This window comes from Phacochoerus africanus, chromosome 15, assembly GCF_016906955.1.
Source record: "Phacochoerus africanus isolate WHEZ1 chromosome 15, ROS_Pafr_v1, whole genome shotgun sequence".
In the NCBI taxonomy this organism is placed as follows: domain Eukaryota; kingdom Metazoa; phylum Chordata; class Mammalia; order Artiodactyla; family Suidae; genus Phacochoerus; species Phacochoerus africanus.
In genome coordinates this window covers 134,464,710-134,491,413 of record NC_062558.1, presented here as the reverse complement: position 1 = coordinate 134,491,413, position 26,704 = coordinate 134,464,710, and the positions used below count along the sequence as shown (strand labels likewise).

Below are 26,704 nucleotides of genomic sequence, written 5' to 3'. Positions count from 1 at the left end.
TGCCGCTTACCTCCAGGGACTTGTTACTGGGCTTCTCTCTGCTATGTCAACAGAAACGTGGCCTAGGAAACATGGTTTTGGTTGGAAGGCAGCCTAGTTAGGGCCCTTTGAGAGTCTTGCCTAGGACTTTGAACTACCAGTATGTCTTTGCTGCTACAGAAGTTCCCCTCAGACCTTTGGCCCCTAAGACCCCTGGGATTATGCTACCGAACTTCCAGTATCAGTCCCACCAAAAAGCAGATACCTCTCAGGTTCACTGGTGGGAAGCAGTCACCAGTGCAGGTGCAGCGAGGTGCAGGTGAAGAAATCGAGGCACACACAAGTGAGGCCTAAGCCTCTTGGGTAGGGCTGGATGCCTGGTTAGGGGCAGAGCTGAGACAGGCATCTTGACCCTCAGAGTTCTTTCTTCACTAAGCACTCTGATACCCATGACTGGCCTACTTATGAGAGGCGGGAGTGGGGCGGGTGTCTAGAGCATTCATTTCACCAGGCAAAAATTCCCTTGTCCACGAGTGACGTCAAGTCAGAAGAGGCCAGAGTGCTGTTTTCGAGGCAGGATGCCAGCCGCAAATGGAATTCGCCTTTGACCGGAAAGCCAAATAATGCGACGGACTGTCCCACCCATTCTTCAGATTTGCCCACGACGTGGAGAGAGGAGGTGATTTGCACCTTTGGGGGGAGCAGTGTCGGATTAGGTATTCGGTATGGCTCCCCCACCGCCAGCTTTTCTCCAAAACGCAATGCTTGGAGTGGCCCCTTACAAACAACACCCCCCCCCCGACCCCCGGCGCGCCCCAAATACAGTAGCGTTTAGGCGGGCACCTCAAGGAACGGGGTGCACCTGACGCCGGCTGGAGTGAGAGTGGGGACCAAGGCGAGGCCCCGCCCCGCCCACGCCTGGGATTGAGACCTGGCACTCTAGACCCCGGCGGCGCTGGGAAAGGCGCGGAAGGACGGCCGACCCCCGCGGGGGCCGGGAGCAGTAGAGAGGGCGGCCTCCCGCCTCCTAGAGGCGCCAGCCCGCCCGTCCGCTCTGCCCGCGCCTCGTCTCTATGGCGGTCCCAACGGCCGTCCGGGGCGCGGAGCGCAATGAGCGAGGGCGCGGACGGCGGCGGCGGTGGCGGCGATGGGGCATCAGCGCGGTCCCCGGGGGGCAGTCCCGGAGGGGATGGCTTTGCCCCGTCGGCGCTGGGGACCCGAGAGCAGTGAGTGTGGCGCAGGGCAGGGGAGGGTGAGCGGCGCTGTCTGGATGGGGCCGCGGAGGACGGGGAGAGCCCGGGGGGGCGTGGCGAGAGGAGCCGAAGGGCCGCCTCGGGCGAGGGCCCGGGGGTGCCAGGGCTGGACTCCCGAGGGGCCGCGCTGCGTGGGTCAGGAGGCACTTCAGGAGTTGACGTCTGCGGGCTTCGTGGGGTGCCGTATGGACTCTGAGCTCTTGGGGAGGCTTTTTAGGGGTCTTGGATCTTTGGGGCCAGCCTGGGGAAAGGGAGAGGGAGCCGGCCTGGCGATTCGGGCTGGTGGGCGACGGTTGGAGACCGGGGGGGAACTGCGCAGCCAAGGGGGCTGAAAAGGTTAAGGGGACGAGGGCAGGGACACGGAGGCTGGAAGAGTGGGGAGTGGGGGGATGGCCTGAGGAAGGAGAGAGAGGACAGTGGGCATATCTCGGGCTGGGAGAAAGTGACCTGACCCGAGAAGGACGCTCAGTAATTATTTAATGGGTTAGTAGACGGGTGAATGCATGACGGTGGGAAAAGGCAATGGTGAGAGGTAACTTGGGGGGATTCTAGAGAGATGAAGTAGGAAGAGAAGCCCGTTGGAGGGAAAAAAGTAAAGTCTTATTTCAAAGGAGTAAGAGTACGTCTTAAGCTCTGCTTGAAGGTTAAGTTTTAAGTTTATCTTTGGTGAATTTCTTTGTAACACCTAATTGGTAGAAAATTTTTGAATCTGCACGTTTTAGACTGAAATATGCTGTAGTGACACTATGCCTCTGCAGTCAGTTTTTGGACTTGTGTTTGGGACTGAGGGATCCTTGGACAGATACTTCTTTGTGTTTTTTAAGCTTAAACAATATACCATTTTATTTTTTGTTGTTGTTGTCTTCTTAGGGCTGCATCCTCGGCATATGGTGGTTCCCAGGCTAAGGGTCGAATCGGAGCTGTAGCCACTGGCCTACACCCAGCCACAGCAGTGAGGGATGCGAGCCGAGTCTGTGGCCTACACCACAGCTCACGGCCGCGCTGAATCCTTAACCCACTGAGTGAGGCCAGGGATCGAACCAGCATCCTCATGGTTAATAGTCAGTTCCATTTCCGCTGTGCCACGGGGGGAACTCCAACAACATACCATTTTATTTTTATTTTTTTTTGTCTTTTTGCCGTTTCTTGGGCCACTCCCGCGGCATATGGAGGTTCCCAGGCTAGGGGTCGAATCGGAGCTGTAGCCACCGGCCTACGCCACAGCCACAGTAATGCGGGATCAGAGCCGCATCCGCAACCTACACCACAGCTCACGGCAACGCTGGATCCTTAACCCACTGAGCAAGGCCAGGGACCGAACCCACAACCTCATGGTTCCTAGTCGGATTTGTTAACCACTGCGCCACAACGGGAACTCCAACAACATACCATTTTAAATGTTAGGCATTGTTTTAAGTGTTTTACATGTATAAACACATTCTATCTTTCATTCTTTTAACGCAAGGATGTTAAGAGATTGAATACTATGTACTTATCAACAGTAATCATGTTTTAAATTTCTGTCATAACTGTCCCAGTAATGTATTAGAAATATGTATTTAGCAATTCTCGTTGTGGCTTAGTAGGTTAGGAACTTGACATAGTGTCCATGAAGATGGGGGTTCGAGTCCTGACCTTGCTCAGTGGGTTAAGGACCCTGTGAAGGCGTAGGTCTCAGATGGGGCTCAGATCCCACATTGCTGTGGCTGTGATGCAGGCTGGCAGCTGCAGCTCTGAACTGACCCCTAGTGCAGGAACTTCCATATGCCACAGGTGTAGCCCTAAAAAGGAAAAAAAAAATGCATTTCATTCATAGTACAGTTTAATTCAGTAATTTGCTTTGCATTTGATTATTTATATAGTTGGGATGCTGTGTATGAGAGAGAACTACAAACTTTCCAAGAATATGGAGATACAGGAGAAATCTGGTGAGTCAGAGAAAGTAGTGGAACTGTCATTGTCTTTTTTCAATAAACAACACTGTTTTGAGCCACCAACATGTGCAAGTGTTAATACTGATACAGAGAAACATTAATAAGTAACAGTTATTACTGGAGTTCCCTGGTGGCCTAGTGGGTTAAGGTGTTGTCACTGCTGTGACTTGGATCACTGCTGTGGTGCAGGTTCCATCCCTGGCCTGGGAACATCTGCAGGCAGAGGGCATGGTCAAAACAAAAAAGTTACATACCAACCTTATCTCTTCTGTTCTATTCTTAAGAATGTTTTCTCCTAAATAATAGTGGAGATGAAGCTTAAGCACTTATGGATATTCTTACTTTCAAAAAAGACTTAATTGAGCATATTGAATAAGCTGCTTAAGTGGAATATAGTTGAAGCTTTTGTTTTATATCCCTCTGTTACTTCATTAACTGATTCTGTGTTTCTCATAGGTTTGGAGAAGAAAGTATGACTCGACTAATAAGGTGGATGCAAAAACACAAGATTCCATTGGATGCTTCAGTGCTTGATATTGGAACTGGAAATGGTGTTTTCCTGGTTGAACTTGTTGGTACTTTTTGTATTCATGTGTTAGAGCCAAATTTTAAAATAAAATTAAGAAAAAAATCTTACCGTTAAGGATACTAGCCATCTAAGTCTAAAGTAGTAAAGCAGTCATACCACTTACCCTGAGAAGTCACATGGTACAAAAGGGAGGCTGCCTGGATAGTGAAAAAGTGCTGAATGAGAAGCCAGGGGATCTGTGTCCTAGGCTTGGCCCTTCTTGCTGTATTCTTGACCTTGAGCAAGCCACTTATATTTTTTTCCTTCCTGGGCTTCAGTTCTTTTCTAAATATTTTGACTAGGTGATCTCTGTTGGTTTCTTCTAGCTCAAAGCTGCGGTTGAAAAACAAACAAACAAAAAATAAAATTAAAATAAAATAAAATAAAAGGAAAATGACTTTTTGCACTCCCAGTAGGACATAAATCCCTTTTCTTAGGTGAGCATATGGTTTGAAGAGTGTTTTGCATATGGTTTGAAAAGCATTTTGTCCATGGAACTGAGTTTTGGAACAGGTTCTAGTACTAGCTAAACCATCATTGCTACATGCCTATAGTGTATTCATTGCTGTGTCAAGTGCTCTAGAGGAAGTGTAAGACTTAGGCCTCATCCTAAATGCTGTGACTGTTTTAATTTGTAAGGGCATATACATAACAGTGAAATGTATTAACTGACTGCCACATGCCAAACCATACGTTTGACACTGGCAATGTGAAAATTTAGACCGTTTGCTTGAGTTGTTCACCGTGCAATAGAGGATAGGCTGACATAGACATAAATAGCTAACGCTGTAGCTTGATGTGTATGATGCTGGATGTACTGAGTATAGGAAAGAGAGTCAAGATGGTTAGGAAGGACCCTGGAGGAGCTATATCCAAGTTGGCTGGAAATTGTGCTGCAGGAGGGTACAGTATAAAGAGAGAATTTCAAGAATCGGAAACGGGAGGAGTTCCTTGGTGGCTCTGGGGGTTAAGGATCTGGCATTGTCACCACTGTGACCTGTGTCACTGCTGGGGCACAGGTTTCATCCCTGGCCTGTGCTGTGGGCATGGCCGAAACAAAAAGTGGAAACAGTCTGTAAGACATGAAGGTTTTTTTTTTTTTTTCTTTTTAGGGCCACGTTTGCAGTATATGGAACTTCCCCGGCTAGGAGTCGAATGGGAGCTGCCAGCCTACACCACAGCCACAGCAACACAGGATCCGAGCCGCATTTGTGACCTACACCACAGTTCATGGCAATGCCGGATCCTTAGCCCACTGAGTGAGGCCAGGGATTGAACCTGCATCTTTATGGAGACAACGTTGGGTCTGTAACCTCCTCTTCTAGTTCCTTTACTTTTCCAAATGAATTTAAGAGTCCATTTGGAAATACTTATAAAAAAAGTCCAAGTTTGATTGAAATGAGCTAAATGTGTAATTTCAAGAGAATCGACATCTTTACTACATTCTTCCAATTCATGAACTTAATGGACATAAAAGTCCATTTATTTTGGACTTCCTTATCTTTCATCAGCATTTTTTAGTTTTCAGCATGCTGATCTGTGCATATCTTTTAGACTTATGTATTTCTTTTTTTTTGAGTATTTTAAAAGGTACTGCTTTTTGAAATTCCTATTGTTTATTGGTAGAAATATGGTTGATTTGTGTGTGTGTAATACTGTAATCTTGCATTTTATTAGTTGTAGGAGGTTTTTGGGAGGATTTCCTGGGGTTTTCCGTGTCGACAATCACGTCATTTTTGAATCGGGGCAGTTTTATTTTTTTGTTTACAGTTCATATGCCTCCCCCCTCCAACCTGATTACACTACATAGGTCTTCCAGTACAATATTAGCTGGGATTGGTGAAGATACATTCTTGCTTATTCCCATTTAAGGGAAGTGTTTTTGTTTTTTCACCACCAATTGTGATGTTAACCACAGAATTTTTTAGCTGTCCTTTGTCAGGTGGAAGAAGTTCCCTTGTATTTATAGGATGATTGTTGAATTTTGTAAGAAAAAAAAAATAGATTTTTTTTCTTCTTTTTTGGCTGACCCAAGGCACATGGAGTTCCTGGGGCCAGGGATCACATCCGAGCCACAGTCTCAACCTAAGCTGCAGCTGCAGCGATGCTGGATCCTTAGTCCACTGTGCCAGGCTGGGGATCGGACCTGCGTCCCAGTGCTTCCAAGGTGCCACTGAATCCCATTGCGCCACAGCGGGAAAGCCAGTAAAATTTTTTTCATCATGGATATAATCATGAGTTTTTCTTCTTTAGATTGTTAACATGGTGGGTTATATTAGTTGATTTTCAAATATTGAACCAGTTTTGCATTTGTAGAAAAAGCCCCTTTTTGTCACGGACTGTAATTCTGTTTATATATTGGTAGATTAAATTTATTAATATTTTGTTGAGAACTTTTACATCTGTGTCCTAGAAGGATATTGGTTTGCAGTTTTCCTTGCTCTTCTGTAGTATCTTTATTTGGTGTTGGCCCCAGTGCATTGATCGGCCTTATGAGTTGAAAAGTACTCTCTCTTTTTTTTTTTTTTTTTTTAGGGCCACACTTGCAGCCTATGTATGGAGGTTCCCAGGCTAGGGGTTGAATCGGAGCTACAGCTGCCAGCCTACGCCACAGCCACAGCCACACCAGATCCAAGCTGCGTCTGTTAAGCCACACCACAGCTCACAGCAGAGCTGGATCCTTAACCCACTGAGTGAGGCCAGGGATCAAACCTTCAACCTCATGGTTCCTAGTCGAATTCGTTTCCACTGCACCAGAGCGGGAACTCCAGCTCTCCTTTTTGAAGCTATTGTGTAGCACTTGTGTTATTTCTTTTTGAATGTTTGGTGGAATTCACAATGAAAAAACCTTTTAATCTGGAGATTTATTTTCTGAAGTTTTAAAATATGAATTAAATTATTTAATAGAGTTCTCATAGTGGCTCAGTGGGGTAAGAACCTGATGTGATCTCTGTGAGGATGTGGTTTTGATCCCTGATTTCGCTCAGTGGGTTAAGGATCCAGTGTTGCTGAAAGCTGCAGCATAGGTTGAGGATGCAGCTTGGATCTGGCGTTGCTGTGGCTGTGGCGTAAGCTGGCAGCTGTACCTCAGATTTGACCCCTAGCCTGGGAACTTCCGTATGTTGCAGCTGTGGCTCTAAAAAGAAAAAAAAAAGTCTTTATTAGTCACAGTTCTAATTAGGTTACTTGCTTCATTTGAGTGAATTTGCGTGGTTTGTAGTGTTTGAGAAATTAGTCCATTTTGAATTTGTGTGTATAGAGTTTTGCACAGTATTATTGTTTGTCCTTTTAATGTCTTGGGGGTCTATAGTGAAATCCTCTTATTCATTCCTAGTATTGATAACTTGTATCTTCTCTTTTTCTTTGATACTGGTGCTAGAGATTCATTATTTTTATGTCTTTTATAAAAACTAACTTTTGTTTTCATTGACTTTATCTGTTGTGTTTATGTTTTCAATTTCATTCAGTTCTGCTCTTAATTTCATTATTTTTCATTCTTTTTGTTTTAAATTTATTTTTGCTCTTTTTTTTCTAGCTTCTTAAGCCTTATTGATTTGAGGCTTTCCTTTTTTCTAATATAAACATTGAATGATATAAATGCTATGAATTTTTCTACAAGTGCTTCTTCCCACTACAAATTTTGATGTGTCGTATTTTTATTTTCATTCAGTATGAAATACTTTCTAATTTTCTCCTTTGATTCATGGATTATTTAGAATTCTCTGTTTAATTTTCAAATGTTGGGGGTTTTTCCTTTTCTGTTACTGACTTCTAGTCTAGTAACCATTCAATTATGGTTAGCGAACATACTTTGTATGATTTTTCATTCTTTTAAATTTGTTAAAATTTATGATCCAGGATATATCCATCTTGGTGAATGTTTCATGTACACTTGAAAAAAATGTGTATTCTACTGTTGTTGGGTAGAGTATTTTCTACGTTAACTAGATTTATTTTTTTTGATGGTGTTCAAATCTGTACCTTACTGATAGTGTTGAAGTGTATGACTATATTGGTAGATTTGTCTATTTTAACTTCTATTTCTGTCGGTTTTTGCTACATGTATTTTCGAAGCTCTCTTATTTCGAGCACAGACATTTAGGAGTGTGTGTGCGTGTGTGTGTGTGTGTGTGTGTGTGTTGGTGATTTATTATTGTATAATGTTCCTCTTTAACTCTGACAGTTTCCCTTGTTTTGAATTTTACTTTGATGCTAATGATAAAACCACTTAAGCTTTTTTAAAAAATTGAGATGTAATCCATATACTATAAAATCTATCCTTTTAGAATGGTTTTTATTATATTCACAAATTTGTACAAACATCACTACTCTTTTAATTCGTGAGTATTTTTGTCACCCCAAGAAGAAACACTGTTCTCATTTTCATTCAGTTCTTATTCCCCACTCCTTTCAGTCCCTAATCTATATTTTGTCTCTGTGAGCTTGTCTATTCTGGACATTTCATATTAATGGAATCAACAATATGCAGTCTTTTGTGTCTGGCTTCTTTCACTTAATATATAGCGTTCTCAAAGTTCATACATACTGTAGCATGTATAAATATTTTATTCCTTTTTTTGACCAGTTAAGATTCTCTTATATGGATTTACCACATTTTGTTTATCCACTCATCAGTTGAAGAACATTTTTTTTTGTCTTTTTGCCTTTTCTTGGGCCACTCCCACAGCATATGGAGGTTCCCAGGCCAGGGGTTGAATCGGAGGTGTAGCCGCCAGCCTACGCTAGAGCCACAGCAACATGGGATCCGACCCGCGTCTGCAACCTACACCACACCTCACAGCAATGCTGGATCGTTAACCCACTGAGCAAGGCCAGAGATTGAACCCACAGCCTCATGGTTCCTAGTCGGATTCGTTAACCACTGAGCCACGATGGGAACTCTTAAATTGTTTCTGCAGATTTCCCGCTGTGGCACAGTGGGTTAAAGATCCTTGGGTTGCTGCAATGGCATGGGTTTGGTCCCCAACCCAGTGCAGTGGGTTAAGGGTTCCCCATTGCCACAGTGGTGGCCTAGGTCACAGCTGCAGCTTGAATTTTTCTCTAGCCCAGTAACTTCCATATGCCATGGGTGTAGCCAAAAAAATTTTTTCTACTTTTTGGCTATTATAGAAAATGCTGCTGTGAAAATTCGTATACAAGTTTTTGTGTGGACATATGTTTTCATTTCTCTTCGGTATATACCCTGGTTCATATGGTTACTTGGTATTTAATGTTGTGAGAAATCGGTAGACTCTTTTCACAGAGGCTGTACCATTATACATTTCCATGAACATAGTATGCAAGTCTCAATTTTTCCATATTCGCACCAATACTTTTGGTTATCTGTCTTTTTGATAATAACCATCCTTGTGCGTGTGCTGTTTATTTTTTTTATTTTTATTTTTTTTTATTTTGTCTTTTTACCTTTTCTATGGCCACTTCCCGTGGAATATGGAGGTTCCCAGGCTAGGGGTCTAATCGAAGCCACAGCTGCCAGCCTATGCCACAGCCACAGCAATGCAGGATCCTAGCCGCGTCTGCGACCTACACCACAGCTCACGGCAATGCCGGATTCTTAACCCACTGAGCAAGGCTAGGGATTGAACCTGCAACCTCATGGTTCCTAGTCGGATTCATTAACCACTGAGCCATGACGGGAACTCCTGTTTAGTTTTTTAGAATGAATTTTTGCATAGTATATCTTTTTCCATTCTTTCAGTTTTAACCAGCCTGTATCATTATATTTATTTATTTATTTATTTATTTTTGTCTTTTTAGGGACACACCCGTGGCATATGGAGGTTCCCAGGCTAGGGTTCTAATCGGAGCTGTAACCACTGGCCTACACCATGGCCACAGCAATGCCAGATCTGAGCCCTGTCTGCTACCTACACCACAGCTCACGGCAATGCCAGATCCTTGACCAGTTGAGTGAGGCCAGGGGTCGAACCTGTAACCTAATGTTGCCTAGTTGGATTTGTTTCTGCTACACCACGATGGGACCTCCTGTATCATTATATTTAAAGTGAATTTCTTTTAGCCAGCATATAAGTGGGTCATGTTTTTTAACTGTTCTAATAATGTCTATCTATTTAGAACATTTATATTGAATGTAATTAGTGATATATTTGGTTTTAGGTCTTCCATTTTATTTATAATTTTTTCGTTACCTCTGTTTTATTTTATTTATTTATTTATTTTTAATTTTTATTTTTTTTGTCTTTTTGTTATTTCTTTGGGCCGCTCCCGAGGCATATGGAGGTTCCCAGGCTAGGGGTCGAATCGGAGCTGTAGCCACTGGCCTACGCCAGAGCCACAGCAACGCAGGATCCGAGCCACGTCTGCAACCTACACCACAGCTCACGGCAACGCCGGATCGTTAACCCACTGAGCAAGGGCAGGGACCGAACCCGCAACCTCATGGTTCCTAGTCGGATTCGTTAACCATTGCGCCACGACAGGAACTCCTACCTCTGTTTTTCATTCTTCCCTTGCTCCTTTCCAGCTTATCTTGTTTTATTTGAACATTTTTTAGTATTCCATTTTAATTAGATATATCTATTTGTATAAATGTCTTTGTATATTTTTTCTAATATTTGCTATAAAGATTTGACTGTATCTCTTTGTATGGCTTTTTTAGTCATTGCTGTACAGATTATAATTACATTGTTTACATAGAATAATGTTTTACTATTTCAGTTGGAATGTGGAAAACCTTAACACATGGGTTTTTGAAAAAATATTTTTTTTTATTAAAGTATAGGTTTTTTCATTTTTAAATTTTATTGAAATATAGCTGATTTACAATGTTTTGATAATTTCTACTCTGTAACAGTGATTCATTTATACATGTACACCATCCATTCTCTTTCAGAATCTTTTCCTATGTAGATTATCACAGAATATTGGGTAGAGTTCTTTTTGCTATACAGCAGGTCCTCATTGGCCAATAATTCCACATACCTCAGGGTGCATATGCCAATACCAAACCCCCAGCCCATCCCCCCTACCAGCCTGTCCACTTGCGTCACCCTAAGTTTTTCAAAGTCTGTTCACTTCTATCCTTTTTTTAGATTCCACCATATAATTGATATCATAAGATGTTTGTCTTTCACTGTCTGACTAACTTCACTTATGATAATCTCTGCGTCTATCCATGTTGCTGCAGATGGCATTATTTCATTCTTTTTTATGGCTGGGTAATATTCCATTGTAGATACATACCACATCTTCTTTATCCATTCCTCTGTCAATGGACAACATAGGAGTTTTTTTAATCTTCCCTCCTTTATATCATCGTTGTCTTAGATTTTGCCTTTATTTATTTAATTTTTTTATATTACCTTTATATACATTGAAAATCCAGTTGGATAATGGCTATAATATTTCCTTGCAAAGGAGAATAATATTTATGTTGATGCAGATATTTGCTTTTACAGCTTTTTTTTTTATTCCTGGTCTTCCAAGTTTGTTTATCTGTTTGCCTTCTGTATCAAGAACTTCCTTCGGGGATGATTTTATAGCAGCTTTCCTGGCAAGAAATTTGCTTAGTGTCCCATCATCTGATAATGTCTTTACCTTCATTCCGAGGGCTGTTTTTGCTGAATATATAATCCTGAAATAGTTATTCTTTCAGTACTTTAAAATGTATCACTTCCAAGAGTTCCCTGGTGGTTGGGATTCAGTGCTTTCACTGCTATAGCCCAGATTCAGTCTCTGGTTTGGGACCTGAAGCCACCAAATGCTTTGGCCAAAAGAAAAAAAAAAAAGTTCCTTCTTTCTGTCCTCCATAGTTTTTTCTTTTTCTTTTTCTTTTCGGGGCATATGGAAATTCCCAGGCTAGGGATTGAATTGGACCCCCACGCCACAGCCATAGCAACACCAGATCCGAGGTGCATCTGCGACCACAGCTCACAGCAACACCGGATCCCCAACCCATTGAGCAAGGCCAGGGATCAAACCCGCATCCTCATGGATATTAGTCGAATTTGTTTCCACTGTGCCACAATGGGAACTCCCCCTCCATAGTTTTTATGAGAAATCTACAGTCATCTGAATTGTTGTGTTCCCGTAAGTAATGCATCCTTTTTCTGGATGCTTTCAAGGTTTTTTCTTTTGTCTTTTAGTTTGATTTATGTTGTACTACTGCTTGGATTTCTTTCTGCTTATTCTTTCTGGAGTTCACTGAGTTTTCTAAATCTGAGAGCTTATGTGTTTTGCCAAATTTGGGATGTTTTCAACCTTTACGTCTTCATTTTTTTTCCTTCATCACATTCTTTTTTCCTTTTGTGGGTCTATAAATATCAACGGTAGGCCTTTTTGTATTGTTCCCCAGGTCTCTGAAGCTCTGTTCATTTTTTTCCATTTATCTTTCTCTCTGTTGATCAGACTTGATAACTAGTATTGTTGTGTCTTCAAATTTAATTACTTTCGTCATTTCCATTCGGCTGTTAAGTCTACATATTAGAGTTGGTTGATAGTCCTCTAAGACCTCCCCCCCCCCCTTTTTAGGACTGTACTTGTGGCATATGGAAGTTCCCAGGCTAGGGGTCGAATTGGAGCTACAGCTGCCAGGCTACACCATAGCCACAGCAACGTGAGACCTGAGTTTCGTCTGCAACCTGCACCACAGCTCAGGGCAACACTGGATCCATAACCCACTAAGTGGGGTCAGGGATTGAGCCTGCATCCTCACAGATCCTAGTCAAATTGTTTCCTCTGCACCACAACAGGAACTCCTTCTAAGGCTCTTTTAATTTAACCTTTTTAAAATTTAACTTGGTGATTTATTTGTTGTAGAAAGTGATTTATTAGTCCCAAATGATCTTCTACAGTGCGGACTTTCTAATTGCACCTCTCTAATATCATTTAACATGTTTTCTGTTCTCTGTTTTCTGTAGGTCAGAAGTTAGATCTAGAATAAGGGTCAGCAAACCACAGTTCGTGAATCAAATCTAGGCTTCCCTTGTTTTTACAAATATTTATTGGAAGAGTTCCCCTCATGGCTCAGTGGTTAACGAATCCGACTGGGAACCATGAGGTTGCGGGTTCGGTCCCTGCCCTTGCTCCATGGGTTAACGATCCGGCGTTGCCGTGAGCTGTGGTGTAGGTTGCTGAGGCGGCTCCGATCCCGCGTTGCTGTGGCTCTGGCATAGGCCAGTAACTACAGCTTTGATTAGATCCCTAGCCTGGGAACCTCCATATGCCATGGGAGCGGCCCTAGAGAAGACCAAAAAAAAAAAAATTATTAGAATACAGCCGCATTCATTTATTTATATATTGTCTATAGCTGCTTATGTGCCACAGTGGTAGAGTAGTTGTGACGGGTTGCATGGCTGGCAAAGCCTGAAATATTTATGCTCTGTTCCTTAAAAAGAGGAAAAAAACAAAGTTTGTTTACCTTTGTTTCACAGATTTTTACCAAATTCACTTTTTTTTTTGTTTTTTGTCTTTTTGCTATTTCTTGGGCCGCTCCCGTGGCATACGGAGGTTCCCAGGCTAGGGATCTAATCGGAGCTGTAGCCACCGGCCTACACCTGAGCCACAGCAATGTGGGATCCGAGCCACGTCTGCAACCTACACCACAGCTCAACGCAACGCCGGATCGTTCACCCACTGAGCAAGGGCAGGGACTGAACCCACAACCTCATGGTTCCTAGTCGGATTTGTTAACCACTGTGCCACGACGGGAACTCCTTTTTTTTTTTTTTCTTTTTTCTTTTTAGGGCTGCACTCATGGCTTGTGGAGGTTCCCCTGGCTAGGGGTCGATTCGGACCTACAACTGCTGGTCTACACCACAGTCATAGCAACGCAGGATCCAAGCTGTGTCTTTGACCTACACCACAGCTCACGGCAATGCCAGATCCTTAACCTACTGAGCGAGGCCAGGGATTGAACTGGCAACTTCATGGTTCCTAGTTGGATTTAAAATGAGTAAACTTGGAGTTCCCGTCGTGGCGCAGTGGTTAACGAATCCGACTAGGAACCATGAGGTTGCGTGTTCGGTCCCTGCCCTCGCTCAGTGGGTTAACGATCTGGCGTTGCCGTGAGCTGTGGTGTAGGTTGCAGACGTGGCTCGGATCCCACATTGCTGTGGCTCTGGCGTAGGCCGGTGGCTACAGCTCCAATTCGACCCCTAGCCTGGGAACCTCCATATGCTGTGGGAGCGGCCCAAGAAATAGCAACAACAACAACAACAAATAAAATGAGTAAACTTAGTAGGTGGTTGTGTATATTTGCCTATGTGACAGGCATTGTTTCATTTTCTGTGTATTTGTGGTATTAACAACCATTGCTTATCTTCAGTGTTTTTTCAGTGATCACTTACATTTCTGATAGATATATATAATTTCAGATTGGTGTTTTTCTTTCATTGTTTTCTGGCTTCCGTTCTCTATGACCTATTGTCAGCTGTCACTCTTATTCATGGTCTTTTGAAGGTCATCTGTCCCTGAATCCTCCACCCCCCTTCTGAATGCTTTTGAGATTTTTGTTTTTAATTTTCAACATATATATTATACTCTTTGTATAGAAGTTATATATTTCATCAGGTATATTACATATATTATACTGTGCTGTGCTATCTGTGTTTTTAATCATGCCTTGGGTTATAGTGCTTCTTGAGTCTGTTGCTTAGGATCCTTTTTCAGTATTAAAAAGTTCTCAATCATATACCATTTTCTCTTCTGCCCCATTCTCATTTCCTCTTTTTCTAAGATTCCTATTATATATATTTAGATCTTATACTCTATGCTATATTATGTCATTTGTATTTTTTCCTGTTTTTAATTTCATAGTCTTCTGTCATTTTATGCTTAACAGTGGTGTTTTCTTCTGGCTTTTTTTCCGCTTCACTATTTTTTTGTGTGTGTGTCCAATCTGCTCTCCAGCACACTCTTGAGTTTCTTAATTTAATTAAACTGCACTTTAATCAGATGATCATATGATTCTCTATTAAAGTTTTCAGTTTTCTGTTAAAGTTCTCAAATTGTCATTTAATTTAGTTGTTTTAAAATCCTTTTCTGGTTATTCTTTTATTTGGGTCTCTTGTGGGTCTTTTTCTAGTATAAGTTTTCCCCCCTTGGTTTTTGGTTATTTATTATTTCTTTGGATGTCTGCTTATTTCTCACTGAGTGCCAGAAATTGAATGTGAAAATTGTTGGCAGTAGTATTAGTTCTGGATGTTTGTTCTAGAAACCTAAAATATTGATATATGATTTTTTTTTCTTTTTGCTTTTTAGGGCCATACCCATGGCATATGGAAGTTCCAGGCTAGGGGTCCAATCGAAGCTACAGCTGCCAACCTGCCCCACAGCTACAGCAACATGGGATCTCAGCCATGTCTTCAACTTACACCACAGCTCAAGGCAATGCCGAATCTCTGACCCCCTAAGCGAGGCCAGGGATTGAACTTGTATCCTCATCGATACCAGTCAGATTCGTTTCCGCTGTACCACAATGGGAATTCCCATATATGACTTTTATAAGTTCTTTTGGAAGAACAAATAGTCCTGGGAGAAGAAGGAACTGGTAAGAGTCAGTTAATAGAATCATCCTACATTCTAGGTCTGATAGAAAAGGAAATGAGGGAAACTGGGAGAAAACGAAGATCCTGAAACGTGTTGATTCAGATCACTAAAAGACTAGGAGGTTGGCATCAAAGAAGGGGTAAATCGTAAGACTAAAATTAAAAATGAGCAAAGGGAACAAAACGCTCTGCCAAATGATAATTGTGTTGCTTGAGTTTAAGAATCAGTCACTTGGTGGAAAAGTCTAGGTAAGTCTTATTGGATGGTGTTGGAGTAGGTCAAGTGGTTTTGAAGGAAGTAACCATTTAATAAATGATGAAGAGCAGGAAGAGAATTTGAGGCTACACTCTACTTTGCAGCTTCATTTCTTCCTCAGTTTTCTTTGAAATTACCTTAGCCGAATTGGTCTAACAGTGTTGAGCATAGGAAGGGGTGAAGACCAGGCGCCATCATGCTTTTGCCTCAGGCTCCATACACCCTTGGTTGGGTTCATAAGGTCAGTGAACACCTGGACTGCTTTACTCTCAAAACGCTTAAGTCCAATGAACTTTCTTTAACTCCTGGGGGGTATTAATACCTGCCCAACTTAACTCACAGTTTTTTTGAAAAGGTATATTGGAATGCATGAAATATTTCAAAACTGAGGAGTTCCCATCGTGGCTCAGCGATAAAGAACCCGACTAGTATCTGTGAAGACATGGGTTTGACCCCTGGCCTTGCTCAGTTGGTTAAGGATCCAGCGCAGGTGGAGGTTGCAGATGCCACTCTGATCCAGGGTTGCTGTTGCTGTGGCATAAACCAGCAGCTGCAGCTCCAATTCAGCCCTTAGCCTGCAAACTCGCATATGCCACAGGTGTGGTCCTAAAAAGGAAAAAAAAATTTCAAAACATTATACAAATGTAGGGTAGTTAATAATTCTCTGGTTGGTGGAGAATTGCATGATTTATAATTACACTGAAGGAAACTTTTTTTAAATCAAGGACTTACTACATATGCATTTAATTTATCCATATAACTTAATTGTGTTAAATTTATGACAGATTTAGGGCATATCCACATCAGAAGTTAATACTACATTTTTCTGCTTTAGGGCAGATATATGTATTTTCATGGTCTTTGAGAAAGTGGATTTCCTTTTGAAGAAGTCCAATATGAAAAAAGCAAATGAGGAGTTCCCATTGTGGCACAGTGGAAATGAACCTGACTAGTATCCGTGAGGACACAGGTTCCATTCCTGGCCTCTCTCAGTGGATTAAGGATCTGGCATTAACGTGAGCTGTGGTCGAAGACACGGCTCAGATCCCACCTTGCTGTGGCAGTGGACTAGACTGGCAGCTACAGCTCTGATTCGACTCCTAGCCTGGAACCTCCATATGTGGAGAGTGTGGCCCTAAAAAGACACACACACACGCACACACACACACAAAAGCAAATGAATTGTCACATTCTCTTAATTTATCGAAGATTCTACAATAAAATTTAAACATTTTAGATTATTGGAAGGTACATGTCATTTGATATATTACAAAATGAAACAGTTCTAGTCCTAAAAAAATATAATTCATTGGTAAAACCTTATTTAAAACTTATAAAAACTATAGTATAAAATTATTTCTCTGTCTTTAGGCAAAGTCTGGTTTCTCTAATATTACTGGAATTGATTACTCTCCCTCTGCAATACGACTTTCTGGAAGTATTATAGAGAAAGAAGGTTTATCTAACATTAAGTTGAAGGTAACTATTATTTATATTACTGTAGCTGTTATTTTTATGTATAGTAAAAGTTATAAAGTTTAAATGTTTCTGAAGTATATTAATTTATTGACATCTTTGAACTCAAATTAAGGATCAATCAAAAATAATTGAAAATCATGCTTTTTAAGTAAGTGTATTAAAATTTTCAGTCTAGTTAGTTTGGGGAAGTTATTGTCTCTTCTTCATTGTATGCAAGTGTTTTTCATTCTCTCTCTCCATCTCCCCCCCTTGTTTGCAAATACACACAAATAATAGCTAACTTTGGATTAATTAGATTAAAAAGTTGTAAATGCCTAAAGCGGTATGATGCCACCAAAGATTACTTAGTTTATTTTTGTGTCCTGTTATCTGTGAGGAGATGATGTTTCTTAAATTTTATTTCTACCCTAGGCTTCTCAGGAATTATATAAATACTGCATATTTTGTAATTATACTTGGATAGCTAATAGTTTTTTGGTTAGTCTGAAATGAAACTTTCGCTTTCTTCCTTAATCCCCCCGCCCCCCGGTCTAGGCCCCCATCATTTCTGACCTGGGTGACTGCAGTTGGCCTTCCCATTTCCACTCTGCTCTCCATTACCACCTGGCAGCCTGAGTCATTTTTAAAAATGTAAATTGCTTGTGTCATGTCCTTGCTCATAAGCCTCAAGGGCTTCCCCATTGCATTCAGAATGGAATCTGACCCCCCACCCCCCCAGCCGTACAGAGCCCCTTGTTTCTTACCATTTTCCTTATCACCAGTACGCCAGTCCCACTGGCTTGCTTTTCTTGCTCCTGATGCATGTCAACCTTGTTTTTCCTCCAGTCTTGGTACCTGCTGCTCTCTGTCGAGAATGTTCTTGCCCCAGATCTTAGCTTGTTTGGCTCATTCTCATCATTCAGATCTCTGCTCAAATATCACCTTCTTAAAGAGGTCTTTTCTGACTACCTTTTCCAAAACGGTTCTCTTCCCAGCACTTACTGTCTTTGGTATTTTTATTTTCTTCATAGCACTTTATCTGAAATAATTTGGTTTGCTTATTTATGTTTGCTTCTCCTTTTAGGGGATTTAAGATATATTCTCATACAGGGACCTTTTCTGTTTTGTTTGCAGTTATATTTCCAGGGCCTAAAAGTTCCTGCATATAACAGGTGTCTAGGAAATATTGTTGAGTAAATGAGGACATTCATATAGGTGTTTAGGATAGGAACTTCTCCAAACTTGACTCTTAAGAATGGTGGTAATATTCTGCTTCAGATACAATGAATACATTTTGGGGCAGGGATGAGAAATCTATGTTCACATGTATGTAAACATGTAATACACGTTTTTAAGTCAAACAATAAAACCGTTTTAGTTAATGCACTATTTATGATTATTTTATTAAGTTGATAGGAATAATCATGAGCTAATTGCTAATGTACCGTTTCAAAGTAGTTTTTCAGAACTTACACTGGCAAATTATTTTGAATGTTTTATAAAATTAAGACAGCTCACTATTTCATACTCTAATATAGTATCAGTAAGTTATTGAAAATGGATGAGATGCTGATTCATGACTTTCAAAATCTGAAGTGCATGATATTTATAAAATTAATTGCAGGAGTTCCTGTCGTGGCGCAGGGGACTAGGAACCATGAGGTCGTGGGTTTGATCCCAGGCCTTGCTTGGTGGGTTAAGTAAGGATCCGGTGTTTCGTGAGCTGTGGTGTAGGTCGCAGATGCAGCTCGGATCCTGCGTTGCTGTGGCCATGGTATAGGCTAGCAGCTGTAGCTCCAATTAGACCCCTAACCTGGGAACCTCCATATGCCGCGATAGTAGCCCTAAAAAGCAAAAAAAAAAAAAAAAAAAAAAAAAGAAAAGAAAAGTTAAGTAATGTGGTTTAAACAGTCCTTTAATTTCATAAGCTTTGTGCCATTCATTGTATCCCTTACTTGTTCTGTAAGCTGCTGAGTCAAGGCAAAGAAATACTGACTTACTGTGTTTCCTTTAGGTCACACAACTAGTGATTTCAGCTACATGTCACTTTATTTCCAATGACCTGTTTAAGTTCCAGGTATTTTTATCATTTAAAAAAATATGTCAAATATTCTGCTTTTCGACAGAAATAACTTTTTCATAAACCAGGCTTACGAGCTTCATTATGTGCTGGTATTATTAGGCAGTACACCTGGCTTTCATTTGTCTCCAAATTTGTAGAGATTTGGAATGTCTAGGAAACACTGTCAGTCTTGCTGACTAATCTTAGCTTTAATGATCTTGGAATGAAGCACCTAAGAGTTAGCAATAAAGTTGAAAATATGTTTATCATATGTAAAATGCCATCATAATTAATTGGTTTTTTACAGATTATCACTTGTATTCAGTAATGGTTGTATATGAATGGTTCTCACCTAGAGAATTTTAATACAGGTAGAAGACTTTTTGAATCCTTCCACAAAGCTGTCTGGATTTCACGTTTGTATTGACAAAGGGACTTTCGATGCCATAAGCCTTCATCCTGACAGTGCGGTTGAGAAGAGGAAGCAGTATGTGCAGTCTCTCTCTAGGGCGTTGAACGTGAAAGGCTTCTTTCTAATCACCTCCTGTAATTGGACCAAGGAAGAGTTGCTGAATGAATTCAGTGAAGGTAAATGGCTGTATGTTGTTTAAATGTGTGCTCACCTCAGGTTTAACGCACTGAAATTGTTTTTTTTTCTTCCCTTGATGTTATAGTGTTTTAATTTTTCTATTTACGGGAGTTGCCTCCTTTTTTCCTTCATTAGTAACCGTGGTGGTCCCTTGAACTGTATATGCAAAGAGCAGAAGAATAATACTGGTTGAGATCCAGAGTCCTTTTAAAAATTTTCTAAGAAATCTTGGTAGTAAAGTACTAAAATCTATGAGCCTGTAAAAATTCAGTTCTTCATTTAAGCTGTGTAATCTCTTATTTGGAGAATCAAACAAAGAAAGCACATACATTGTGCTTCTGCCTTCCGTGTGCTGATGTACTGGCAATTAGTAATAACGTAATCAGTAGTAATGCAGATGGTAGTAGTGTTTTTAAAGTCTTTTATGATGAGGGTTTTAATTTTATGGATACTTTATCTCTTGCCTACTTGTCTTTTAGGTATTTAGGATTTATCTTCTTGTTTGCAGTGTATGTAGAACAATTCTTTATTAACATTGTACAGAGACTAAATGTTGGAACTTGATAGAAGAAGTATTACGTATTAATTTGTGAGGAAATCCCTACTTTTTGCAAGGTTTTAGTGTCAAGATAGGATCCTTTTTTGCCTCATTAGCAAAGTATAATTACTTCTGGGTCTACTAAGTGGAATCTTGTGAGAATCAAGGCTCTATAAATACTTTGAGCTCTGTGGCATGTTTCAAAGGTTATTTTACCTGTCCCTTTATTCATGCAGTGCACAGGCATTTCTGGGAAAGTACCTTGAGAACCTTTAACTAGGTATTGGCTTGATTTTTCCTTAGACCCATTTCAGATTCCTGTTAAGTTTTTTAAAGGAATAGGAGGAATTTTCAGAATGCAGTGCTAAGAAATGATATGGTGCTGAACACGTGGTTAAGTTTTGAACTGCAGTTGTCATGTGCTAACGGGAAATGAATTTAGGACTAAAGTGCGTGCACTTGATCTCCGAGTTTGTTTTCTTTTTGGTAGTAAGGGAACAGGCAGGAGGAGGGAGAATGCAGGTCCTTTTGTGTGCGTTCAGTGGCTTCGGCAGGTTGTATAATGTAAAACCTGAAGTGTTTGAGGCTTGAAATGTGAGCTTGTGGCTTCATTATTGTTGCCTCTGGAAAACAAGAATTATATGTGATTTATTGTCTTTTATTTCATGTCATTAATTTTATTATCTTCTATGTTAAATTTGTTTCCTTTAGAACTATTGGAGGCCCATATCAATAGTCTTTCTTCCTGAAGCTTGACAGTTTTAATAAATGCTCAGAGTTACACTGTGTAGGGCAAGTTCCTTTCCTGGCTTTTAAATACAGGTGTTCTCTTTTACTCCTGGAACCACCAGACAAAAACATATTTGTCTGTCTTTGATAATGAGGAACAGACTTTAGCCTGGTAAAGAGTGCTTAAAAATGTGTCTGTGTCTGAGAACCACCAAGTCCATTCGGTAACTTATGTTCAGTTTTAGAGTTCAGTGCAGAATTTAAGGGAAATGTTACAGCAGGAAACGTTAAAGAAATAATTACATGCAATCGAAGACATTTTCTAGGCATGCTTCTCTTAGCAGTGGTTTTTGGCGTTAGATACAAGACACTGACAGGATACACATCCCTGCTGAGGGGCTTGTGATTAGCTTTTAAGATTGGCTTCCATGGTCAGATCCCTTTTGCATAGAATAAAGCTTACTTTGCCAATTTTTTTTTTGTCTTTTGTTGTTGTTGTTGTTGTTGTTGTTGTTGCTATTTCTTGGGCCGCACCCACGGCATATGGAGGTTCCCAGGCTAGGGGTCGAATCGGAGCTGTAGCCACCGGCCTACGCCAGAGCCACAGCAACGCGGGATCCGAGCCGCGTCTGCAACCTACACCACAGCTCACGGCAACGCCGGATCGTTAACCCACTGAGCAAGGGCAGGGACCGAACCCGCAACCTCATGGTTCCTAGTTGGATTCGTTAACCACTGCGCCACGACGAGAACTCCACTTTGCCAATTTTTAAAGGTTCTTTGCTTCTTTCCTTATTTGAAATGTGAATGTTCATAAATCTACTGAAATGAATCTTTTATTTTCCCTTATAGCTAGATCTATGTAAATATGTTGTGTTCTCATTTGTTTTGGTGAGGATTACCTAGTCATCTTCCACATACTAGGATAGTCTAATTTGATATCCAAGGACTGTCTTTTAACTAGTGAATTTAAAAAAATCCCCCAACCTAACTTACTACAAGACTAATCCATATTCATTACGAAAAAAAATTTTAAAACATCAGGTGTTCCTCGGTGGCTCGGTAGGTTAAGTATCCATTGTTGTCACTGCTGTGGCGTGGGTCACTGCTGTGGTGCTAGTTTGATCCCTGGCCTGGGAACCTCTGCATGCCACAGGTGTGGCCAGAAAAAAAACCCAGTGATCCCAACACATAGGCATATAGATTAAAATAATTCATTATCTATCTCTGGTATACAACCACTTTTTAATACTTTTATGTATTATCCACTGAAATGTAATAAATTTAAAGGGTTAGTCCAGGGAGTTAAAAGATTAGTCCCAGAAAATTCATACAGACAGCTCCTTTTTCTCTTGAAAATTTTTATTATAACAACAACAACAAAAGACAAAAGACAAAAAAAATTTTTTATTATGAAATATTTTATGTAGAATTTCAGGAGTTCCCATCACGGCTCAGTGGTTAACGAATCAGACTAGGAATGATGAGGTTTTGGATTCCATTCCTGGCCTCGTGCTCAGTGGGTTAAGGATCCGGTGTTGCTGTGAGCTGTGGTGTAGGTTTCAGATGCGGCTCGGATCCTGAGTTGCTGTGTCTCTGGTGTAGGCCAGCAGCTACAGCTCGGATTAGACCCCTAGCCTGGGAACCTAAATATGCTGTGGGTGCGGCCTATATACATATATTTTATGTAAAATTTCAGAAGACAGATATGGGTATATACCCATGTACCCACCACAATGGCTCTGTTTTTTAGCCCTAAATTAGATGGTGTTATTTAAAAAGCCTAACCTTCTTTGGAAGCTTTCTTATGATCAGTTTTTAATGAATATTTTAAGGAATATATAATATTTAATTATTTGTTGAGATCGGTGAACTTTAATTAAGACTATGAATTATGAAACAGTATAAAAGACCAATTGGTAGAGTAATGTGTATCTTTTCAAGCATTTTTGCTGTTTATTAAGTTATTTGAGCTCAAGCTCAAGGCATGGAAACTTAGAAAATACAGATACTTTCTCCCTAAAAGAAAAAAAATTCTCCCAAAGTAATAGTCTCATCACTGAGGGAAAAGCCATGGTTGACTAAGAGTTCAGTTAACTATGTATCTTATTTTTTTAAAACTCCTCTCATTTTAAAAAAAAAAACATTAAATTTTCGTTTTGTTTTATAGTTTAGGAGAACAGTACATTTTCATATCTTGATTTTCGCAAAAACCTGTTAGTTAGGGACATTCACAGCTGTAACTTTCTTGTATGGAAAGTGAAGATTCTGGTTAAAGTATACTGACCAGAATATCTTTCACCTAGTAAGTGGTAGCTTGGTCCTGAACCCAGGATTTTTGAATTCGTGTAATTAAAAATAAAAACCACCCTGTTCTGCTTTGAAAGTTACTACTTCCTTGTCTTTGCAAGTTCAGTTCAATTTGGGTCTTTATCTTTGATTAGAAATTTTTTTTTTTTTGGCCGTACCCATGGCATGTGGAAGTTCCTGGGCCAGGGATTGAAACTGTGCCACTGGATTCTTAACCTGCTGAGCCACGAGGGAATTCCCAAGCTCTTTTTTATTGTGGTAAAATGTACATAATACGGAATTTACCTCTTAGCCATTTTTAAGTGTATAGTTTTGTGGCATTAAGTACATTCTCATTGTCGTGCAGTCATTACCACCATCCTCCAGGATTTTTTCATTTTTATTTATTTTTATTTTTTTGTATTTTCTAGGGCCGCGCCTGCGGCATATGGAGGTTCCCAGGCTAGGGGTCTAATTGGAGCTATAGCTGCCAGCCTGTGCCAGAGCCACAGCAACGCCAGATCTGAGCCACGTCTGCGACCTACACCACAGCTCATGGCAATGCTGGATCCTTAACCCACTGAGTGAGGCCAGGGATCGAACCCGAAACCTCATGGTTCCTAGTCAGATTCGTTAACCACTGAGCCATGACGGGAACTCCTAATTTTTTACTTTTTGCTTATTTATTTTGCTTTTTAGTGTTGCACCTGCGGGATATGGAGGTTCCCAGGCTAGGAGTCAGGTGGAGCTACAGCTGCCGGCCTACACCACAGCCACAGCAACATAGGATGTGAGCCTCGTCTACCACCTACACCACAGCTCATGGTAATGTGACCTCCTTAACTCACTGAGCCGGGAATTGAACCCGAAACCCCATGGTTCCTAGTCGGATTCGTTTCTGCTGCACCATGATGAGAACTTCAGGATTTTTTCATTTTATTTCCACATTATTTAACCTTTCTGTATTAAGTGTTTTTATTTGTGTGATATGGATTAATTGAGTTACTACATATAAAGCACTCAAAACAATGCCTGATATATGGTAAGACCTCAACGCATGATAGCTGCTTCCTACAGCCTGATGGTAAAGGAGGCTAAAGAAGATGCAGAGTGGAGAGGTGATAAATGGGAAGTGGAGGGAGTGGGGGATGGATAGAGAGCCTTTTCAACTTGATGTTGTCTGTTCCTTGTTCATTTCAAGGTGTTTTTGGGTGTATATCCATATTGTACATGTGTAGAAGAATTGAAAATCTGAAGTGAAATTTCGTCACCGTTTAGAATTTGGAATCCCATAGTTTTATACAGCGTTCAGAAGTACATTTGTTAACAAAGTATCCCTTAACTGTGGGGTTCAGTCCCTAATAAAAGTATTTTCATTTTGTCTGACAGGATTTGAGCTGTTCGAAGAGCTGCCGACACCTAAGTTCACCTTTGGAGGCAGATCTGGGAACAGTGTAGCAGCACTGGTTTTCCAGAAAACGTGAGACTGTTCGTTGGACAAGTGCAGTTTGCCTTTTTAAGAAGCTCCACATCCAAGTAAACCTGACATAGAACATGCAGATGCAGATAAAGGGTTAGTAAGTACACAGGATGCACATGTTGAATAGATACAGTGGGTTGGTAAAAAAAAAAAAAATCATGACATGAGCATGTCAGTGGTTGGGCTCTAGAGATCAAGAATAATTTAAAATTTTCTTTTATATTTGAGATGTAAATTTTTTTCTTTCTGATTTAAAACAATTTCCTGTAAATACTAAACAGTGAACAAACTTTAAAGCAGTAAATGAATTTTCAGAAAGCATGTATTCTTGATTTTTACACCTTTGTAAAGTTGAATTGAATATAGCTATTTATGAAGATTTGACCAAACTATTCCAGGACCAGAATAATAAGCCACTAACTTTCTTAATGTTTTGTTACACTATTATTAAATATAATAGTTATGATATTTTGGGTTGAAGCGTGGTTTTTTTTTTTTTTTTTAATGGCTGCACCTGCAGCATGTGGAAGTTCCTGGGCCGGGGATTCAGTTGGAGGTGCAGCTGCTTCCTAGGCCATGGCCGCCTCAGCACTGTATCTAAGCCACATCTGTGACCTACACCGCAGCTGGCAGCAATGCTGGATCCTTAACCCATTAAGCGAGGCCAGGATTGATCCTCAGAGACAGTGTAGGGTCCTTAACCTGCTGAGCCACAATGGGAACTCCTGAATGGTGGTTTTTTTTTTTTTTTTAATAATTTAATACCTGAGAAAACCCTCCAGCCCTAATGTATATAACTAAACAAAACCAGGTAAATATATCAGTTGATAAAGAAGTATGTATTGAGCCTGTATTTTGTGGCTGATGGTCTTACACGTGAGGAATAAATAGGAAGTAGAAGGACAGATGACTAAGCGATACTGCTCTATGCTGGCACCATCTTATTTTATCTTAGTAAGTCCTTGAATTCCCTCAGCGTCTTCTCAAGGCACGTATTACTTATTCCTGTTTCCACATGTCAGGTAGCTAGGACATGGTGGGGGTCAAGATTCTCCTCTGGGTCTGATTCTCAGCATAATTGGCTCAGCATAATTGGCTCCCGGCTCTGCCTTTATGGCATTGGCAGTTCAGCTGGGGGACTGGGACCATACACAGAGAATTCCGTTGGTGGAGCTGGGCTTGCACCGTCTCTGTAGTGACGGCTGGTCTGTGGCCTGTGAGAGCAGTGAGTCATCCTTCACCCCTTTTCCCATCTCCCTCCTCTCTCAAAAGACTTGCCTAATCTGCAGGAGGTCGGGGGAGTTCCACGTGGAAGCATATACACCCTCAGGGCTGTGGCCATACAGGTGTTCTAGGTGGGGGCTGATTGGCTAGAGAGACAGTTTATTTATGGACATTTTTGAAAAGAGAAAGTCTTATTTTTTATACTTCATCCCATTTTGTTTTTGGGCTAATATTTTAATATTGGAGTCGCACATGAGGTTTTTTAAAAAGTGATGTGATTTTTATGATTTTCAGCTTTTGGGGCCTCTTGGTTTGTAAAACAAACAGAATTTTTGTTTGTTTGGCAGATGTTGCTCCAGTATGGAGTAAGTCTAGCATCACATCCTTTTTCTTTTCATTTTTTGTACCAGTGTGGGACGGGGGAGGAGAAGGGTGGTTGGATTTTGAGATCACCATTATTTAACCATTAAGATTACTCTCTGCCTTGCACAAGATAACTGAAGATATTTACATAAATGCTCAACACAATTGATATTTTTGGAAAAACTTTAATTTTTTATATGTAAAAAGTGAGAAATTAAAATATATGTGATTTAAACATGTAAAATTATTTATATTGATTTTATAAATTAGACATGTGATCTTAAACCACAGAAACATAGTTTTACAATTTATTGAGGAGATCTTTGTTGTTTTTCACATTTTTTGATTTTTAAATATGGTAATAGTATGTAAGTACTTTTAGAGTTCTCAATTTTTAAGTACGTGTTATTTTAAAGCATCAAAGGAACAAAATAGGCTTTCTGTGCAACCAGAC

The 26,704-nt window shown here is 40.6% G+C and overlaps 1 protein-coding gene across 6 annotated transcripts; it reads left to right on the top strand.

The window, feature by feature from the left end:
* Positions 1-1,040: 1,040 nt before the first annotated feature.
* Positions 1,041-25,131, top strand: EEF1AKMT2 (EEF1A lysine methyltransferase 2). 6 transcript variants are annotated; one of them, XM_047759933.1, is made up of 7 exons: positions 1,068-1,205; positions 3,095-3,160; positions 3,623-3,737; positions 16,890-16,997; positions 18,991-19,053; positions 19,410-19,626; positions 24,573-25,131. In XM_047759933.1, the coding sequence occupies exons 1-7, from the start codon at positions 1,090-1,092 to the stop codon at positions 24,665-24,667; spliced, it is 780 nt and encodes a 259-aa protein (XP_047615889.1). In that variant the 5' UTR covers positions 1,068-1,089; the 3' UTR covers positions 24,668-25,131. The 6 variants fall into 6 exon arrangements, with proteins under 6 accessions (XP_047615895.1, XP_047615892.1, XP_047615889.1 ...); XM_047759936.1 differs by lacking the exon at positions 3,095-3,160 and having other exon boundaries at positions 1,064-1,205; XM_047759934.1 differs by lacking the exon at positions 18,991-19,053 and having other exon boundaries at positions 1,071-1,205; positions 19,395-19,626.
* The last annotated feature ends 1,573 nt before the right edge of the window (positions 25,132-26,704 follow it).

What these genes read in the sequence shown, in the direction of transcription:
- EEF1AKMT2 (XM_047759933.1), top strand. Translation starts at nt 1,090, where the DNA reads ATGAGCGAGGGCGCGGACGGCGGCGGCGGTGGCGGCGATGGGGCATCA. An exon ending in TATCTAACATTAAGTTGAAG is followed by an intron (nt 16,998 to 18,990) that starts GTAACTATTATT and finishes TGTTTCCTTTAG; the next exon opens with GTCACACAACTAGTGATTTC. An exon ending in GCTGAATGAATTCAGTGAAG is followed by an intron (nt 19,627 to 24,572) that starts GTAAATGGCTGT and finishes TTTGTCTGACAG; the next exon opens with GATTTGAGCTGTTCGAAGAG.